Here is a 22,189-nt window from a genome sequence, read left to right on the forward strand (position 1 = left end):
CCTTCACGCTCTCATCTGCCATTCAATCCCAGCATGCTCTGCATATGCAGCCCTTCACATCCTGATGCAATGTGCCCAGTAGCTGACAAATAGGCAAGGCAGGTGGCTCAGGGAATTAACAAAATTCATTTGTAATGAATCTGCAACACTCTCAAATCTGATTTTTTGAGGACATGTGGGAAGTGTGCAGAGGAATATACCCATGATTTTAGGAAGTTACCGCAAGCAAAACACGAGATTTGAAGAAAGGGATGTACGGTAGCGTGATTAAAAGACAGGACAAAAAAAGACACCTAGGGACACACACAGCGCTAACTTAAACCAGGTCGTACTTGTACCCTCAGCCAACATTAGTCAGAGCCACGTGAACAGATAAACAATCAGAGCGAAACATATTTATAAGTGGTATGTTAAGCCATACGCAAAAATTTCAGTTCACTTTTAGAGAGAGCCAATGACGGTTTGCTGATACTACAGGAATCCCCTAGGGCATCAATCTGCTCGGCTTCTATTATAAGCCTAGTCAGTTCGCACTTATTTCTACCAGTAATGGTTGTTGATTCGAAGAGAGGGGAGCACTTATGTTGCTTACGATGAAGGGAGAAAAACCCATCTGATGCAACTTTGTCGACTTTATTTTTGTGTTTGCGCAGTCTATCATTAATGTACCTGCCCAACTGTTCGACGTAATACTTTCCACACGATAAGGATATACGATATATAATTTATGTCTTACAATCTCTAAACTTCTTCCTGTGTTTAATTTGGCAGCTAGAAGCACTTTCTTTCTTTTCTAGTCTTGTTTTCCTGCACAACCTCATTAGTTTGTTAGGTGCAGAAAAAAACCACATCAACGTTACCTCGGCGGGCAATTTTCTTTAGGCTGTGCGACAACCGGTAGATATAAGGTATTACATAATTATCGTGTGCTGCATCTTCTGAATGTGCAGCGATTCTAGCATTAGTCATGCAGGCAGTATCTTCACCGTGGTGATAAATAGGACACGTGGAATCTGCCCGAAATCTACACATGCGCACTTCGACATCTCTTTCATGCTTCAACAAGAGCCACCGCATTTGCTTTCATTGCGATGAAGGGACACGTATGGGCCCTGATCCATCAAGTTTTCATTTAGTACACTTTACCTCCTGGCGAGTGTCCATTTTATTCCACTATTTGCTATCCTGTGAGTGCATCCATGAAACAAACATATGTGCCCCTCAGCAGGCAATTGTGTGGGTCACCGACTGCACAGAGCTTGCTGTGTCTGACCTTGCGGGAGTCTTCCCTGAAGGAAGGCCACAAAGTGGTGACCAGGACACAGCCAGAGAGCGAAGCACCCACGACAACCAATGTCCACCGCAGCCAGGTCAGGTGCACAGCCCACAGGATCTGGGCATATTGAGAACACGATAAGTACAACAGGGGAACAGACCTCCTACAGTTGCTGATGTAGGCAGCATGTCATGTGCTGCTGACGGCAGCGATGTCGGATTGGGGTTACCAGCTTTCACCCAGCCCATAAGAATATGTGAGACAGAGAAGTTTTCAATTTAATTTCTCATGACAAAGTGAAATTGTTGAGTGCATGTTTTGTTAATTTCCTTGTACATCTAAGAGCTTGCAAAACAAAGCAACAGCCATTTCAAACCAGGTAACACAAGTCTGGTAGCAGAAGTAATATCCTCAATTCACCCACCCCCTTGGAATGCAAGATGACAAGCACTCACTTCAGGGGCACTTGATTTATTTCACAAATTACCAATAATGCAGGCATTCTGTCAATAACTGCCCAGTGCACACTGCAACAGCTCGCACAAAATATCAACATTAACACAGCCGATTTGGGAAAATATCAGTAAGCAGTAGCACAAAATCATAATGACATGCTGGGAGCAATGAGGTGTAGCATGTGACACAGTGGCAGAAGGCAAGACATAACACAATTGCTTCAAATTTCTGGTACTTCATTACTCGCAAACACAGCACTACACACACACAGTGCATCATAACAGCTATACTATTAAAGCTTCTTTTTCACTAAAGGTGATTTAAACAGCACTTTGCACTTTGCTGATACATAGATTACTGAGGATGAACACTACCTAAATCTGCACCAAGGTGTGCACATAGTAAATGAATACTGCCCAAGACACAGCACGGAAAACATTGGCTAAATCATAAGGCAACAAATTAGCTAGTAAAATACAATGCACTTGACCTTGAGCATGCATGGCACTCACCAATGAGAAAATGCAAAATGTGAAAAAAGAAAGAAATGACAGCGCATATATCTAAATAGCAATTAATGTGTACAGCCACAAACATGTTCTGTTCTTGCATGCTGATGTACTATCAAAATGGTACACATATTCCCCATAAGAGACAATCAAATTGAACACAGATGTACCAAACACTCCTGTAGCCAGAACATTGCTTCGCGGTCATGTGTCAAAAGGATAGAAAGTTGGGCGAGTTGGTACCGTAACGTGATCTTGGGTTGCAGCGCGAAGGGACATGGACACAGACTAGAAGCACACAGGACGAGCGCTCGTTCTGTCTGCTTCTAGTCTGTGTCCGTGTCCCTTCGCGCTGCAACCCAAGATCAGGTCGTGTATCAGGCCCATCTTGACACACAAAAATATTCCTTCTGGTAAAATATCGGGTAGTGCCTAATATACACACATGCGCGCATTCCCTGGTTATTTTAATTGGTAGAGCAAACTTTTGGGCACCTTGTCAAGTAATAAGTGCACTTTGCAGTGTCTCCAGATGAGGGCCAGCTTTTTTTTTTTTTGCTCCTGGTGTTAACAGCGCAAAACGTAGATGGGACATGCGACGAGAAGACGACACCACAAGCACTGCTAAGGAAGGTCTTCCTTCATACTTGAAGAGCTTTTCGTGTGATTTGTGGTGTGAAGTTCTGGCAGGATGGTGGTGTTTCTGCGCATGCATTTTGTAGAAAAAATTACCATAAGTTCAGTGAATCAGAAGAGAATTTTAGTGCCACTGATGAATGTACTTTGCCTTCAGATAGTAAGCAAATGTCTTCACACAAGAGCACTTTAGAATGCGCCGACTATGAGAATCCTATAGACCTGCAGTACAAATCCTGGCCTCCATCCAGGAGAGTGCTTTAAGTGCTACGACACAGTACTCAATTACTGTTGAGAGCCTCAGGAATAAGTGGGTGTGTTCAGATAAGTTCTACTGGGCATGCACGGCGATCATTCCTACATGTTGATTAAAAAAATGTATTTTGCTGCCCAAGTGCCAAGAAAGACGAAATAAATCTTGGTATTGTGAGAAAAAGATTTGTTGTAATGAAAAAATATGGAAGCGCCCAGTCAGTCAGAAGCGCTTATTGCAAATTTTGCTGAATCCGCATTTTGCTTAGCTCCCAAAGGAAATGTGTTGTAGCTGCAGCTCTAAAAATATTTAATGAGAGAGCTTGGGTCAGTAGCATCAATTTTAATTAATTACTAGAATATGAGCACTATGAAGGGGAGAAAAAATTATCGTGAAAAAGAAACATTGCACAATATTGGTCGAGATTTGTTTTCTCCAAATCTGTGAAGAGCACAGCATTCACATTTTGTCAGCTTGTTGTCATGAAAGTTAAATTTGTTGTTAAACAATAAACAGTTTCTCAACACTCGAAATGTCTTGCAAGGAGTCTGTGAGATAGCTGTGCACTTATAGAAACCTATTGCCCTGCTCCGTGCAGTAAGAATAAACAGAATCAATTGTAGAGCAGCTGAGCTTAGACGAGCTGAGAGAAGGCTATGCAGTGACCGCACAGTGCAAGTCACGCAATACGGCTAATCATTGCAGTTCAGTGCATCAGTTTCATCTTTTTAATTGTTTCTTAAAAATTGTTTTGGCTCGAAGAAGCATTGCCGCAGCGGTTGCATCACACAGGAAATTACGACTGTGCTGTGCATCACTTTTTAAAATTTTTATTCAGAGGTTTCGAATTCAGTCTGGAGCTGCTAACAGTTAAAGGCATGGATGGTTCACAATACTATTAGAACATGCCTCGACATCAAAGAAGCCTAAAGTGATTGACATCTGTGCTAACGGTGTAATTTTTCAAGAAATGGCCGACGGTGTTAGGGCGTCTTGAGATGCTTCAGGGAGTATGTCTGATGAAGCAATCATTCGACAACTGCAACAAGTACCGAACATGGAGGCCTCTAGTGACGATGACAATGACCAGGAAACCAGTGAGCCTACAACTGCACCCTCAGTTGTCTCGACATTGATTGCCTAGGTGTCACAGCCTCACCCAAGAGTGCCATTATCGGGTAGACACCACTGAAACAGACCTCAAACACTAACTTCTGGGAGTAAGTACAGCATACAGCGTTTTTGGGAATAAAACATCTGTAGTGCACCTTGTTCAGTTCTTATTGGCAGTTTTGAGAGCAGTCCGATTATAAGGAACTTCAGATATAGCAAACGCATTTTGCATAATGAAGGTGTTCATTGTAACCAGGCTCAACTGTACAGTTGACTTCCACTGAAATCATGAAATCAACCATACAGCAGCAGAGTTTAGATGAGCTGTGAGAATGCCAGGTGGTCAGGAACCTCCACAGGCCAGGAACCAACTAACCCAACAACAAGCTATTTTGGGCTTCCATTAATTAGACCCTGACTGGACCAAAAAAATTGATAGAATTAAATAAGGTGCAGAAAAAACATCAAAACCCAATGCTGATTCATTTGGCAGTATTTGCCTGATTTCAACACATTCCAGAATCAACCATGTTGCCACTTTATATGAGCACAAAGTAGAAAACTAACATAGAAATGGCATTAAAGCTCCTAAACAAAGAAATCTTATGCGCACCCAATTTTTTAGCAAGAGAAATGGACAAGGGTCTAATACGTGCTGCACAATGGCGGCCAGTTCATAAATCAGCTTCGATGCAATACAACCATATTGTGCAGTAAAGGATACAAACACCGCAAAGGCAATTTACGGCTCAATATTTCTGACAAAATAAAAGCACAGTTTTGCTTGAAAGGTAAAGCATCGATTGCAATAGCAAATTACCAGACAATCATACGAAGCAAGGATAGTTGTTTTATTGGCCGTATCAATCATAAGCATTCACTTGCTAACTAACTTAACGAGCATACTGTCAGGGCACACAGCAAACATGAACACATCACACTTGATGACCGCTGTTAGGGTCGGCCTGCAGCTACTTCAGCCCGCTGCATGTGTTCCGATCCAACCGGGACGGTGGCGAGAACTGCGGACAACCGGCAGCCACACGGCGAGGGGTTAGCTCAGGGAAGTTCTCTTCGTCGAGCAGAGCGCTTATAAGCAGCGATTGTCGGCTGCTAGAGTGTGCTCATTGTCATGCTCGAAATGTACTCGTGAGCTGTGTGCTCGTAAGCTGTTTGGTGTATGCTCATCTTGCGGGCTCCATTTGGGAGTCACGCTAGAAGTTTGAAGTTTGAAGTTTATTGAATACATGGTGCAGATACAAAAATATTGGTATTTAGTACAGAAAAAGGTCCCATAGTGTAAACACTGTAGGGGGACCTTTTATAATGTTAAAAAAGCTAATACTACTTGGCAGCAAAAAGGCAGCGAGGAAAAAAAAATACAAAAATGCAAATACAAATGCAAATACATAATGATGCAAAAGAATAATACAATGGAAAATATAAAACTGTAGGGATGAGGCTTAAGCAGAAGTAAGAAACGAGGCAAACAGTATTAGAAACGACAGAACTGAAGTTGTGTTTTAAAAGACATATTCAATAAACGGAGCTATAGGTTAAACATGAGATTGCGAAGCTGATGTTTGAATGATGATATAGAAAAGGCACATTTAATGTTAAAAGGCAATGAATTCCAAAGTTTGATTAAAACAAATGCTACTCTTTGTGAACCATAGTTAGTTCGTACCTTAGGGAGTATAAAATTGTTATTGGAGGAAAAGCGCGTAATATTTGAGTTAGTAAGGTGTCGGATAAGAACAAAGTTGAGAAGGTTATGGTCTTTAACTGTTTGGTAAGCAAATGTGCAGACATTAAATTTGGTTAGATTGTCAATATTCAGTATGTGCAGTTCCCGGTACATATCAGTGACATGTGAACGTCGGTTGCTCCAGGTGAGAATGCGAATGGCTTGATTCTGTACGTGTTGGAGGGAAGAAAGGTGGCAATGATATGTTTGACCCCAGGAAGCAATACAATAATTTAGATGACTGTGAATGAATGCATAGTATAAGGTTACCAAAGTAGTCAAGTCAAAGTAACATCTAGCTTTTAGTAATACCCTAATACCATAGGAAGTTTTCCGCTGTAGCTCATTAATATGCAAATTAAATTTTAAGCGGGAATTAAGTTTGATACCAAGGAAGGAACATTGATCTGACAGATGAATAGGATGTGTATTTATAAATAGGGGCATAACTTGCGCGTTATTTATTGACCTGGAATAGAAAATTAAGAACTTACTTTTCGAGGGATTTATCAAAAGCTTATTTTTAGCACACCATGCGCTAACGTTAGTAAGTTCAGCGTTAAGGGTTGTTGAAATGTTGCTTAGAGAATTACTTGAACATAAGACAGTCGTGTCGTCAGCATATAAGATGCATTCTGATAATGCGGTTAGGCACTGTGGAATGTCATTAATGTATAGTAAAAATAAAAGCGGGCCTAGAATTGAGCCTTGCGGAACGCCGATGTTAATAATTTTTTTTGTGGAATAAATGCCGGAGATGGATACTAATTGCTCACGATCAGATAAGTAACTACGGAAAAGATTGAGAGAGTTGCCAATAATGCCATAAGATGCAAGTTTAGAAAAAAGAATGTCATGATCTAGTGTATCAAAAGCTTTAGTAAAATCTAGAAAAACAGAACCAACGAAGTTACCATTGTCAATTTCTAGTTTACATTTTTCTGTGAAGTAAATGAGGGCTAGGTTAGTCGAATACCCTTGTCTAAACCCAAATTGTTTCGGATGAAGTAGATTAAATTTCGTCAGGTAGCTAGACAGGCGAACATGTATTATTTTTTCAATTACTTTGCTAAAAAAGGGGAGAACTGATATTGGTCTATAATTAGAAATTAAGCATCTGTCACCTTTTTTAAATACCGGGATTACCCTACTCATCTTTAACTCATGGGGAAATACGCCGGTTTCAAAAATTAGATTGATTATGTAGGTGAGCACATCCGCAATATGATCAACAATCATTTTCACGTGGTTAGCAGAAATATTATCGATACCTGCGCTAGAGGACTTTATACTAATAATTGTTCTTCTTACCTCATCCGGGGTAACAGGAAAAAGAAAAAATGAGTGACCACAATGATCAAGTTCGTCATGCGTACTGGCTGGAACGGGTATGGGAGAGGAGTAGTAGTCACTAAATGCATTGGCGATATCTAGTGGGTTAGATATAACAGATCCTTCATGATTAATGTTGGCTATAGGCGGGTTAATGGTTTTATTGAGAAAGGAATTGATCAAGCGCCATTGTTTTTTAATATCTGAACCAGTACAATTAATTTCGTTTTGATAATAGCGCTTTTTGGCATTCTTCATTAGTGTGTTAAGTGTGTTGCAATATTGCTTGTAACGGTCAAGTAGATGCACATTAAATGGCTGTCTTTTTGTTTTTTTATATAGGTTATCTTTCTTACGCAGGCTATTAAGTAATCCTTTTGTTAACCATGGGTTTCTAGGGGAAGAATAACGTTTATGGCACTGTACACATGTTGTCGATGAAGATACGCAATTGGATATTGTAGAAATGAAAGCGGTGTATGCTGATTCAGCATTATTCATTGAAGTGACACAAGACCAATCGGAATTAGATACCATTTCTATGAATTTGTCGTGATCAAACTTCTTTTTAACAAAGCTTACACTATTTGTGCGAGGACTGTTCTCAAAGAAAAGTGCAACTGGGAAATGATCAGTAATATTGCTTTGAAGAATGAATGCGGAGGGAGGATGAAGAAGGTTCGAAAGAGCATGGTCAATAAGTGTTCCTAAACCAGTATTAGTGCAACGGGTGGGAAGGGAGAGTAGAGATTCAAGACCATAACCTTGGAAACAGCTGATATACTGAGTTAGATAAGAGGAGGAAGCATCAAGTAAATTAATGTTAATGTCACCCAAGATGACAACGGACCTTTTTTCTTTTGAAAGAAGGTCAAGAATAGTGTCAAGGGCTTCACAAAAAGCAGGAATTGGCGAATGTGGTGATCGATAGATGGTACCAAAGACAATATGACTATCATTGCCCATTACAGAATGATCAACCTCAATCCACACGGACTCACAATCACAGATATTTAAGTGAAGATCAAGCCTACGCTTGTATCTAATGTCGGACCGAATAAACATAGCTGAGCCACCATGTTGTGATGAAATGCGATTGCAATATTCTGAATTGTATGATGGAAAACCATAAAGATTTTTGTCAAAATCACTCAGCCATGTCTCAGAAACACATATAATTGAGAAAGAATGAAGACAAGAAATTAATAGACTCTGAAAATCGCAGAAATGTTTTCTAAGACTACGTGAATTAAAATGGATCGCTGAATGATAGTTATCCGAAAAATAGGATTGAATATCGTTAACCGAAATGTACGACATGCAATCAGATCAGGATAAGAGGAATCGAGGAAAAAAAAAAAGGAAAAGATTTGTCAGTTTAACTGAATATCGCAAGGTCCGCGTCAGTCCTTATGCGAAACACCTTGCTGTCAGTAGATTGCCTCGCCTTGATGACGCAGTCATCGGTCCACAAAAAAAGCCACTTTTTTTCTTTCTTCAGTTGCAAGGCCTTGCTGAATAATTGCTTATTCTGTGGAGTGAGGTGGTCATTTACGAAAAAAGCTTTACCTCGTGCTTTGCCGAATCCAATGTCGCTAGTGTTAAGGCGTGCCTTTCGCGCTTTGCTGATGAACTCGGTTTGCAAGGCTCGAGAGTGGAATCGGACAAGCAAGTGTTTTGTCTCAGAAGCAAACGGAACACGATGAATGACGTCAATATCTTTAACAGAGATAGGACATTCTATTTTAGAGGCAATAGTTTTAGAGGCAAGACTGTCGATGTATCTCTTGTCCAAGATGTAAATAATGTAAATAAATCCTGCTCTACTAAGTCCCGACGAAGAGTCAAGCTCCTTCCTACAGCTACGACTGCGAAATCTTACATCTGAATGGCAGCCGTGAGATCGGCCTACAGCTCGTAGATCGTCCAACAACTCTAACAAATGGTGGCAGCGGTGAGATCGGCCTACGAATCTGAGACAGCAACAGCAGCTGACGGACGTTGGCACATGATGACCGACCGGTATCCTGATCAAGTTGGAGGCGACTTGAGATTGAGCACCTCTTGCAACTGACTGGGTACGGCAGAGAAGGACTGGTGATATGGTGCTGCTTCAGTGGGTAAGCGTTTGGTTTGGCTGTAAGATTTACCAGGCTTCAATTTCTCTGTGTTTTTGGATTTGATTCACTGGGGATCTTTTTACTTGTATTCTGATTTGTATGGGTATCGCAGTAAGTATTGTGTGACAGCAGAGCCAAAGCTTAAAGTAGCGACCATGGTCCTAATGTGTTTGACGAGGGCTGACTTGTTGTAGTTGTGCGAAGAGATCGAGGTAAACGTAGAGGAGGACTTGAAGGAATCAGAGATTCGTAAAACCATTCTAGAAAGTAACAATGATTTGAAATTCATCGAACAAATGGGTAACCAAATTCTAAGCAATAAACAGGAACAGGAAGCAATTAGGCAAGAACAGGATGAATTTAGGCAAAAACAGGAAGAAGCTAGGCAGAAACTGAAAGGGGTTTCGCAGGAAGAAGGCCTAAGAGAAGTTACGAGGCAGTACATTGATGCACTGAACAAAGAGATTGAAGGTTTTGAGCAGTTAATCGAGCAAAGTCAAAAGCTGCTTGAGAAATCTGTAGGCTGGATGCAGCGAAAGGGGGAAGAAGTAGACAGCAGATTTCAGTCGAAAGCTGAGAGAAGGAGTAGCATCTGCGAGATTAGCAGCACATTCAGAAGTGAACTCAAAGTGTTAGCCACTAACGATGCCTTAGTGGCAGCAGGGGCCGTTAAAGGCCAGAGTGAAAGCAATGAGGTGCTGTGCCAACAAAGGACTGTAGAGACAGCTAGGCCAGCTGCGAACAAATTGGCACAGTTACCGCGCATGTGTGTCGCTTGTAATGTTAGCGAGGTTGCTAACGAGGTAGAGGGTACTGTTGAACCGACAGACACGAGCACCCATGTCGAGTCGGATCTGCGTGCCGAAGTGATGTGCGAGCTGGACGATGCAGTTGAGAGTAGTTCGCAGGAATGCGAGCTCCGTAGCTCAAGGGAAGACCACTGCATTGTCCAGGGATCGGTGCAGCTCTCCGCCAGTCTAGGTAGCCACGAGAGCGATGAGTTAGTTAAGAATCATTCAGACTGTGCGGGTAAGAGACCGATCCGGGCTGACGAAATGTGTACCGGCCAGCACGAGGCACCAGAGGACGGCATGAAAGAGACTTCAAAGAGAAAGCACCATAAAAAGAAGTGCGATAAAGACAGAAAGACGGTGACTACTGTAGCGCAGCCAAAGATGGCGAGAGACCCAAAAGGGCAGGGCGCGAGGAGAAGAAAGATGCAGTCGTCACTGACGACGTGCGCGCATCAAGAACGTTCGAGCCACAGGTCAAAAGGAGACCGAGAAGCACGTTCTGCACAGACGCAGACAAAGGGCACGGGGCAGTTAAATTCCTCGTCGTTCCGTCGTTCTTTTCGAAGCTCAGCGTGTAGGGCGAGGGAGCGCAAGGTGGCAAGACGAAACGAGGTGATAGGAAGTAGCGACGCAGTCAATCGAGTTCATGTTGAAAGCGGGGCGCCAGGACGCAAACTGGCAGGAGACTGTAACGTCTTGGGGGAGCTGATAGTGACTCAGCCCTTTCGTTGTTCCTAGGTAGCCAGAATTGCTTTTGAACTGCGACCACCTCGAGTACGGCTCAAAAGTATGAGTCAGTCGAAAATGTTTGAAAAGGGAGGCCAAGAGAGCTTCCGTAGATGTAAAAAGTGCTGTTTTGTTTTATTTTTGAGCATTGGATAATTTTCACGATTTGAGACTAGGATTTCTTTCAGTGTTTAAGGTTTGAGCTTTGTTTGTGTTTTTGTTCGAGAAGCTCCGAGATTGGAAAGATGCGTTTTAGGTAAACCTTTAGTCTTGCGAGATGTTCATTAATGAGTAGATAGGCTCTTTTTTTTGTGTGTGTGAGTAACCTGAAGGTCAAGGTTATCGTTGAGAGGCCTATGGTAATGTGCGTGTGTGTTAGTTAACATTCTTTTTTATGTGTTTTCTTTTATTTCCTAAGTTTAAGCACATAGGTTTTCAGAAAGTGCATCACTTGCACAGAGAACTCTTAGGTCCATTAGCACGTGTCCTGTGTGGGCGGAAGGAAGCAGATTTATGAGTGGGTTGCTCGTGTATGTTGAGGGCAGCCGTATTCTGACTTCTTCAGTGAGCATGCGTAGAACGAGTTATTAGCAGACGCATTTTTTTAAAGGTTCCTCTGTGTTGCGTAAGTTACGCAAGTTTGGTTGTTTGTTTAAGGAACGTGTCCTGTGTGGACTAAAGGAACAAATGTGAGTAAGTGTAATGAAACGTTTGCGTAAGACGCAAGTATGCGTTCGGAATAGGGACCACAAAGCTAGCGCGTTTGTAATTACGTACCTATGGAGTTGGCCAGATTGTTCAGTGGCAACAGTACGTGAGATAAGTACGCCACTGTGATAGGGTAAAAACAGACTGTTCGTGAAGTTATGGTCGGGTATTGGTAGTTGAGAGCCTTCGGTTCAGTTCTGCGTAAACCTTTACTCTTGTGCAGCACGACGGTCAGGTTTGGTCGAACTCAAGAGGAACGTGAACGCTCGCTTTGGCGGCACAAAATTTTGGGGCAAAACTTGGGATTCCCAGTTGAGTGGCGTGCATGGAAATTTTGATAGGAAGCCTGGTGGGTTAACCGCTGATTCCGGGCGTTTGCATGCAGAGTAGGATTGTGTTGCCAGGATCGACTCTTCTGTGCCAGTTGTTGTGAGATGGTTGAAGGCATTCCAAGTGCGCAGGGGTTACAGAGAGCAAAGCCATTGTCTTGCTCGCCAGCCATCCTCTTCCTGCCCAGCGGTTACCAGCACTGGCCAGGCGAGATTTTCCGGGCCATGGAGGAGCTGTTAGGATCGGCCTGCAGCTATTTCAGCCCGCTGCACGTGTTCCGATCCAACCGGGACGGTGGCGCACTTTAGAGAACTGCGGATAACCGGCAGCCACGTGGCGAGGGGTCAGCTCAGGGGAGTTCTCGAGGGGAGGTAATTGGCGGAACCTCCCCATGCGCTTTTCGAGACACCAGACAATGTGCTACCCGGGCGCGCCACCCGGGACGGCTCCGAGTTCGATGAAGCAGGCTTTGTGCGCAACACGACAACGCTGCCCTGTTCTGCTATGAGTGGGGGAGTTGCCGCGGGAATGCCGACGAAAGCTCCTTACCACGCACTGACCAAGATGCAAGACAATGTGCTACCTGGGTGCGCTACCCGGGACGGCTCAGAGTTCTATGAAGCCTCTTTGACGTCGGCTCCGGACCATTACACCTGTGTGTGTGTGCGGCACGTGTATGTGAGCCCTCCTCCTCCTCCAAAAGGGCGGGTCATCTTCAATGACGTCGAACTATGACGTCGAGCAGAGTGCTTATAAGCAGCGATTGTCGGCTGCTAGAGTGTGCTCGTTGTCGTGCTCGAAATGTACTCATGAGCTGTGTGCTTGTAAGCTGTTTGCTGTATGCTCGTCTTCCGGGCTCCATTTGGGAGTCACGCTAGACTGTCGATGTATCTCTTGTCTAAGATGTAAATAATGTAAATAAATCCTGCTTTCCTAAGTCCCGACGAAGAGTCAAGCTCCTTTCTACAGCTACGACTGCCAAATCTTACATCTTAATGGCAGTGGTGAGATCAGCCTACAGCTCGTAGATCGTCCGACAACTCTAACAAATGGTGGCAGCGGCGAGATTGTCCGACGAATCCTACACCATGGACACTTGCTGTCAAAACGCTGGCGTGAGGAAATGCAGCAGTAGCAGCAAGTGAAGTGATCTTTATGCTGTCTATCACTTCAATGCAAAGCAAGCACTGAGAACACAGAGCATGCACAAAGCTACAAGCCACGGATGCAGCTAGACTTCCACCCACACAGGCCAGCACATTCTCACTACCTTGGGGCTCAACCCCACAATACCACCACCAGTTCTCAATATGTATCCCATCCCTAAAGAAGTGCCGGATCTTCCCACAATTCATCTGCTACCTAAGAATGCACACCTGGTCCATCACCAAGCTCGGAAAGAAGCCCAGGCAAAAGTCCTACACAAGCACCACCTGCACAACACTGGATCGGAAGCCGCTCAATACACTCAACACAATGCCTTCGCGCTAAGCGTTGTCTCTAACATGGTAAGGCACAACGCAAGCTCACTCCTCACTGGAGGCAGAAGAAGCTGCCATGGCCCTCACTATCTCTTCCACAACTGCCGCACTAATACGAAACAGCGATACGGAACTATTCAAAGGACAAGCTACATAAGCTAGCCCTCCAAATTCTCAATTCTTCGAGGCCCCCTTCTAGACCAATTCAGCTCCTCTGGGTACCGGCACACATGGGCAACCCTGAGGACGAAGTGGCCCATCACTTTGCTCGAGCGCATGTTATGGTGGATCCACACGACGGACTAAATCCATCATTCCCGCGAGGGATGGCGCATCACGTGACTACACGTCACAGATTCATGCCATCCGTGCGTCGTCCACAACCCCCACGGACAGAAAATGCCGAGCTATTTTTCGCATACGGATTCTGGCGGTCAAATGTTGTGGATTTAGCCTAGGATGCTCAAAATGTTGTGGATTTAGCCTAGGATGCTCTATAAGTCTGCCAACAATGCACAAACGTGAGGCTCTTGCCCGGAGTGGCATTGTTTCGCTGGTACTGCTCGCCGCATCACGTTGTCCTGCCTTCCTATACGATGACACGCGACAGCAACTGAAGAAGCTGCTCTCTTGTCACTCGAAGCAGCCTCCGGTATTCCTCAACGTCACTGGCCAACATCTCCTGGTACAAGTGGTTTTGCATACCCAGATGCTTCTTGGCAATATAGTCCTTATGGTCCTCTTTCGATTTAACAAGTACTCGCCATCATACAATTCGGACAAAACAACAGCTGTTGCAGCCAACCGTCGTTTTCTTTCGATGTCCATGTTCATTCAGAGCGAAAAACAAATATGACCTAGTCTTCATTACAGCGATGGCACTATCTAGAGAGAGTAGAAACAAGCGAAAACATTTGCAACTTATGGCCATTGAGATGTGCTCGGGCGGCCGCAAAGTCTTCGAGGCCATGTTCAACCAATACTGCCACTCTGGTAGCTGGTTTGCTACACCCCAAGAATCTGAGTATGGCCTTCGGAAACGGTGGCCAGGCATCATGAATACTTTGCTGTCGAAGCTTCTGGACACAAATGTAAAGCAAATACAAGCATCAGTTTGTGATGCTTGGGCCACATTGTGAAGGACGACCAGTTGATAGGTTCGAGGCGGATGGCAGCCACTTTGGGCAGTGCCGCCATGTTTATTTTTCCGACGCGGTCGTGTGCTCACCCTGTCCGTCGTCTGGATGTGCTTTGCAGCTGGACCAGCGGCGGATTAACCATCCGCGGAATTGATTTTCGCGCAGCCGTCCGTCGTGTGGATACACCATTAAATGGGCAGGGCCGGCTACAGTCCCAAAGATTGCCTGGTCACATATAATAAACAAAATTACTCTACATTATCAGGAGCAGCGCTTCCAGTATCTACCTCCCTATAAGTCGCTCACCAATGTCGAACAAGTGACCTGGCAGCAGCTCCAATCCTGCACATTCCTATTCCCAGCTCACTTAGCTCTAATACACCCAGGTCTATATTCACCGTAACGCACCCCATGCGGTGCCTCCAGAGCAGACTTCCATCATATTGCCACAGGGATGAGAGCAGCCAAAAGGGATAAGAAATTGTTTTTATAAAACATATAGAGACAGAGACGGCTGCAGGCTAGATGGCAGAACAACAACACGAGCGCTACTCTGATCGTTGTCTTCACCGTCTTTCTCGTCCATGCTTGGCAGTGCGCGGAAATAGCACGTAACAATATTCTCTACATTTAATGGGGTATTGCGGCGTCTAGTTCCGACCCGGCTGCGCAAAAGCAGCTGGTGGGCTGGGCTTTGAGAGTCGCTGAGGGTCACAAGCTCCCAGCCACCCTAGGAGATCTACAGCCAACCCATTCGTAGCTTGTATATAAGGCTCAAGTATTTAATCAATGTTTTCCACCACCACCATGCATATAGACTCTTTCCCCAATGCAGCCCCCCCCCCCCTTGCCTCACAACGTTGGGCTCGTTGCGCGGCATGGGAGATGACGCGCTTCTCTGCGCTTCCGTCCCTTTCAGGCAGGCGAGATTGAGTTGCAATCGTCTTCTCCCCTCAGCATGCTTTCACTCACAATGCAGCGTAGGGCGTGCAGCAACGGTGTTATCGGCCTTAGACTTTATGCGGAACCTCATGGTGATGGCAGAAATGCGCTTGGAGTGCCCATATAAGTCCTATCACAATTAAAAAAAAAAAGGCATGCATTAGAATTAGGTCAATTCCATAATCAGATATTCTGGACTACGATATTGCTTGAAAATATTCCTAAGGCAGGCTGAAAATAGCCGTTTTCGATTGGAGATGAAGTGTGTTCAATGTATTCACTGTCTCCTAAGCTACACCGAGACAGATGCTGCTGCTAAAGCGGTCACTATTGGGGTCACTATAGCGGTCAGGCACATGCTTGCTAACTGGTCAAGTTCGAATTATTCGATGAAGGCTAATTTTAGGATTAAAATAACGAAAGCTTGGGCCCACAGAAATGCATGGACGTCGTATGGGGCCTTTGGGTGGGATCAAATTAACTGAACACTCGAAGAAATAAGAGTCAGATTAACAAAAGTCTATAGTCTATAGATTTTCACCACTGTTGTCTCCTGTGCATGAAGGTTATGCCTAACTCACCACACAATTTATGCACATGGTACAATCAATGCAATATATACCTATTAAACAATTCTAGAAAGATGAGTGCCTTTCAAATTTAACACTGGTCATGATCACCTGAAATAACATTTTTATACCCCAGGGAGCACACAGAAGGAAAGAAGCGGATGCAGTATCTACTGGTGCCAATGGCAATCCATCACCATTGTTCAATTTAACCACTCACACTAACCAGTGCTTTTCGAGAGTGAAAGTAGTTTAGACAGTTTAGAGGATTTGTTTGTTCTGCTATTACGCCATGTCATTTATTTTCAGCAAACCACTGTTTGTGTTTCATACAAAGCCAACAAGCATTGGCTCTGTCAATGAAACCAACATCATCAACCACAAAAGCAGACATGTGGAATGGGTCGTGGTTTATGCCATCAGAAGCTGCAAACGCATGACAGTTGCCAGAATATCAACATGTTCACAGGTAAATGAAAGAATTCATTTTACAGATATCTAGACTATCAAATAAACAAATTAAGCTAATGTTCCTGCAGTTTTATTTTCCGAAATGTCGAATTATTTCTCCAATAATAGCTTCCCTGTCCAACCACTTCGATTACATAGAAGTTTTTTGTTTGTGCCAGATGTGCTATTAGGTTTATTCTTGAGCACCTATTCATGGTATTCTGCACCTACACCCTCGATGCTCCAAGGTGCAGCAGTGCACTCTGCATCACAGACTTCGATCGCACGGGATGCAAGGCAAGGTGCTGTCATGGTGCAGCGCACCTTTGAACCTTTGCAGCAGGTAGGTGCAGCCTGACGCACCACAACCGGCACCGCCTAAAGCTTTTCATTTGAGGTGCGTGCACCTTCCATGAATCAAACCAACCTAATATGCACTGTAGTGCTGGCACCCATTTACCGCACAATTAGTCAATGGCATTTTGTATCAAGAGACCGCAAAATTGAGGTACCCACTCGTCAACTTCCACGCATACGAGAGCACTCATACGTGTCGCCATGCAATGAGGGTCACCACGGGTCTGCCGTTTCCCTCGTGGTGCATGTTAGCAGCGGTGCTCGTTAGCATGAACTTTCTTTTAGTTCGTAATACAAATGGAATAAAGCGCACATGCACATGTAACATAAACATTGAGATTTTAAACAATAACTATGCAGCACTTTTGGCTTACATACAGTAATCACATTGACTACAGCTGAAGTACCAAGGTTCCATCACCAGTCCACTCAACCTAGCATTTCTTTTTACTCTCTGTGACAAATTAAAAATTAGAATTTCTGCTTAAATTGTGAACAGCATGCTTAAATATATCACTATAAATCATAGTCTTTTTATTTCCACCAACATCTCATGACCCATTCTGGGTGGTTGTTGGTCCCTTTAAACATCACATAATTTATTTATTTGAAGATACTGCCAGCTGCTTTTTGGCAGCCAAAGCAGGAGTGGTACATAGAAAATACAAAGGGATACTGTACAAGCAAAGAAAATGCCAAAATAAAATTCGAAGACAGCAAGCTCACACACAGTGCAACACAGATCATACTTGTACGTTACTGCGCAGAACAATATCTCTGAAACTAATGACACGAGTTGGATAAAAATTCCGTACGAAAGGAATTGCGTGCTTCGCTCACAAATGAGAAATAGCCGATAAAAAAGAGTCGACAGTACGCGTGTTCGTTACCTCTTGTGGAAGCCTGTTCCATTCTCTTATTGTTCTAGGAAAAAATGAAAATTGATAAGTGATAGTTCTAGCCTGGGGTACAATAAGGGTAAGTTCGTGCTTTCCACGGGTACTTCTGTGTAGATTGCCATGCTATTCTTTGAGATCCTAGCAAATGTATGTTGGTAGGGCATCCTGCATTCTTCATAAACATTGTTGCGGATGTTGGTCTGATAAGGGCTACAGTGTCACAGCTATACTGATAGTTTTTTGACTACCTACATGCAATACCTGTTTTTTGTAGCAAACCCAAACTCATTCTTTAGTTCTCTTTGCTTTGGCAGCCTGATGATGAAAAGCACTACTCACAGAGATGGGCACATAGATGGCCAGGGAGTAGCCATATAGGCAGAGGGTCTCCAACAGGGAGTAGCGAGACTCCACCTTGCGGTACTTGAGCACCGCCCACAGCACCAGTGGCACCATAAACATGTACACCATGATTGCCGTCGATGCAAATGACACTGCACCAAGAAGAGATGGATGCACAATGACACAGCATGGATGCATCTTCCTACAAGTATTTCATAACAGGTAAAGCCTTGAATGCTGACTGTCATTGACCTGTTGCTTGTTGCATTCGTTGTGGGCTGCAAAGTGAGGCACAGACGGCAATGCAAGGCTTCTAAACCTCCATGTGCAAAGATGTTGAAATGGCTATGGGAAATGATGCAAATGTATTTGCAGTCCTGGGTCATGCACACAAGTCTTCTATGTAGATATTGTTTGCAGATCCTCCATAGCTGCAGTAGTGTATAAACACATCTTTGCAGCTGGCAGTCATTAAATAGAACTATTGTTAGCCCTTTCAGGCGTGAGTTATGATGCCTGCTCTATAAATGTGTCCAATATACAAAAAAATATTTTAAGGTAATTTACGCTCCACTGCAAGAAATACAAGATGGTAGGATGGCACTTTGTGTATTTTCTGATGACTCATCGTAATTACTCATCATAATTAATATTTATATACTGTGCAAGCAATAATGCTCTGTTATCACATTAAACAATTATATCATAGAGTTGAAGCACATGCACAATTTATATTTGACTGCAAGCATTACAGAAAAGCATTTTTTTTTTCTACAGTGCTACCAGAATGCAGCACACTGAATGGCTCATCAAACATGGTAGTTCCTTCAGTAAAGTGGTCAACTGTAGCAGTACAAAGCACATTGGTGGAGAAATGAAGGCATAATGCACATGCTGGGGTTCACCTGATGCTAAATGACTGCTGCTTTTTATTGGCCACCATTTCAAAGAACAGGCAAAGAAAAAAAAATCAGTTTCATCCAAAAGGTGAACTATTGACTGCAATTGCAAATTATTAGACAGCTACACAAAGTAAGGTTAATGGTTTTATCAGCAGTATAAAGTGCTGTAAAAATTTGCATACTAAATAAATTAAGAAGCATGGTGCTACATGTGCACACACAAACATGAATGCATCACACTTGATGACCGCGGACACTCACTGTCAGAACACTGGCTTGATGAAGAGTGGCAGCAGCAGCGAACAAATTTCCCTTCATTCTGACTCTTGAAGTGAACTAGGCACAAGAGAACACAGCACACACAAAGCAATCGGCTATCTCAGGTTGTCTAGTGTTCGATCCCACTGCAGATTACCATCAATACAGGGAGTGCACGGCTGCGCCAGGTGCAGTCCCAGCCACAGTTGAAGATGCATGCTAACCTGGCCTCCCCCACCCCCTTCCCACCACTCACCACCTTGCGTGCGCAAGAAGGCTGCGCGCACCTTTCCTGCCTTCTTCCCTTGTGCATCCAAAAAGACGCTGCTGCATCAAGTCACCATCCTTCTCAGCTCACGCTTGCACAAATTCCCTTGCCCCACAGCATAGGGCATGCAGCTGCATTCTAATTTCACTTGGACTTCATACAAAACCTTATGACAATGGCGGTGAATTTGGCGACGGCAAAAATTCGCTTGAAGTGTCCATATAATAGCTATCTCAATAAAACAGGTCACATCCACAAATTGGCACACAGCACATGAAGGCGTCAGGAGGATGTAAATGTGAATTTTAGGTATGATGAATTTAACCTTTTCCCATGCAAACTGCAACCAATATTTGTAGCTGATTGGTCATTTAAAGAGTTACAGTCCCTATAAGTCATTACAGTCCCTATAAGCTTGTTAATGAAATTTACTAAGGGTTTTTACTTGGTACCATCTATTAAAAGGTTTCTGAAACAATTTTTGTTGTACATACGAATATCAACTAAATATAGAGCATATCTCTCAAGTAATGCTTTTTCACAAGAATTTTATGTCAGTGCACCGTACAGCTAAAAGTTATTAAACATAACCCTCCACTCAAGTTGTAGTGTTTCCCCTCAACTCGTATCCCATGTGGCCATGGCTATGTCCCTACTTGCAATTCATTTGAACTGAGGGTGTTCCCACATATCTTTTCTACGAAGATATCCTGCTACTGAGGTGTTGCTGTCCTCAAGACAAAGTTGACATGTAGCACATGCATCTCCAGGATCTCCTACAGTGCACAGTTGCTGCAGTTTACTCCCTGCAAATAACTGCAGCACAAAAGTTTGAGCACTGGTTTACGAAAGTCCTTGAGTGGTACATAACTGCACAGTGCTAAAACCATTCATACTTCTACTACAAGAATACACTGTTGCACCTATGTTTATGTGTGATAACCAGTGGCCATTGCCACTGTTAAATTATGTTGCATCATTACTCACCCAGCTCCTTACACCATGCAGCCTAGCTTAGAGGAATTTCCTTTATTCGACTCCTTTCCTCACAAATGCATGTGTACAAACAACAGCCGCAGCACACAATCCACATTCTTCAGAGAAATAGCACCACTGGTTTGAAGACGCTTATACGTTTATTGCAGTTGTGTTTTTATTTTCAGTGGTACACTCAACAGCAAATTTATGCTGCCTCTTCATGCCACTTACTGTTGCAACAGCTGCCATTGAGAAATGTGCTAGATCAAAAATGTGTCCTCGTCATGTACTGGCATATCAGCTCTCTTGTACTGTGCGATTCTTTTCTACTGTCTCATTCTCATAAAGTGTTTAGCCCAATGAAATTGTGATATAAGCCCAGCAGCACAGGGCAGCTATTGGTTTTAATGATACTGCTATTGAGAAAACAGGGTGTTGCTATGGCAGCCAAATGGCACATTGTGTGAGAAAGAGAAAATTAAAAGAGTCTTGTGCTGACCAAAAAAAAAAAAATGTGTACAAGACAGCAGATGACAAGAGCACACACTTCTATCCTAGCGTTGCTCTCAACAGCATCTGGAACACCAGAAGTGTTGCAGAGCAGCCATTTGGGCACACGCTTATGTCAAACATAAACATTTCCTGTCAACTGTACTAAAATTAGTATGCATACACATACTATTATGAACCCTTTATTGACGAATGTTGCCTACAAGCAACAAAAGAAGAAGCTGAGTTTTGGTATTGAGTACGAAGTTTCTGACTAAATGTATTTGGTTAACACTAAATAACAGGCAGGAAGCATCATTTGTTGAATTAGGGCAGGAACACAGGACGAGGAACTGGACTGTGAACAGAGTCCAGTTCACATAAGAGAGCCGTCTGTAGAAATCCCAAACAAAGCCATAGGTAGCTTGGGGTAAAGCCAACTTCTAGCTCTTTTCCTGCCGTTTTTTTTTTTCTAGTGCTGAAAAAGTTTCAGCAAAATATTTTATTCTTTCATTGATTATGCTAGTGATGATATGTGGGGTATATGGCATAAAGGCCAATCATGGCCAAAGAGTGCCAACATTGATTATGCTTGTTCTCAATGTGTTATGTACATTTAGAAAGAAAATAAACATTTTTTTCCGACTATCTATATGTGCCGTCATTAAAGAGTTCAAAGAACCTTAGTAGAGCAGCATGCTTGAAGCAGTCTGATGATGTCATGTATGAAGCCAATCAGATTGCTTGCCCAAGTATCACCCACCAAATGTAGAATGAAGAGCAGGTGAAAACATGTGCAGTGGCTGATCTGTGGTGATGCAGCTTGTGTGGATGGATATGTGCCGTAACACCATCAGTGGACTTGTACTGAAAATCACACATGAATGTCCCCACCTATCTGTCCGTTATAATATGCCATTGAAACAGCTGATTGTCACACTGACGCAAAGTATTATACCCACTACAACCGCTGGTTACCAAAGTGAGGATGATGAAGTGGACGGTTGTGCACGTTCCTCTGATTGCCTGCCTTCATTAAAGAAAGACCAGCGCTTGGCAAGCTCTTATGAATGAACTCCATGACACTTTTCTGGTGGAGGTGTGTCGTAAATCAT

At 43.4% G+C, this 22,189-nt stretch overlaps 1 protein-coding gene across 5 annotated transcripts in view; it reads right to left on the minus strand.

Moving 5' to 3' along the window:
* LOC142559745 (protein YIPF1) overlaps positions 1 to 22,189 on the minus strand; it is an 81,291-nt gene that overhangs the window by 12,789 nt on the left and 46,313 nt on the right. For 3 of the 5 annotated variants that reach the window (XM_075671340.1, XM_075671342.1, XM_075671343.1), the window contains exons 6-7: positions 18,177 to 18,331; positions 1,274 to 1,393 (exon numbers count right to left, since the gene is read on the minus strand). In XM_075671340.1, coding sequence (XP_075527455.1) covers positions 1,274 to 1,393; positions 18,177 to 18,331 — 275 coding nt within the window. Of the gene's footprint in view, positions 1 to 1,273; positions 1,394 to 15,592; positions 15,693 to 18,176; positions 18,332 to 22,189 lie in introns of all 5 variants that reach the window. The other 2 variants (XM_075671341.1, XM_075671339.1) reach the window with 1 other exon arrangement.

This window comes from Dermacentor variabilis, chromosome 10, assembly GCF_050947875.1.
Source record: "Dermacentor variabilis isolate Ectoservices chromosome 10, ASM5094787v1, whole genome shotgun sequence".
NCBI classification, from domain to species: Eukaryota; Metazoa; Arthropoda; class Arachnida; order Ixodida; family Ixodidae; genus Dermacentor; species Dermacentor variabilis.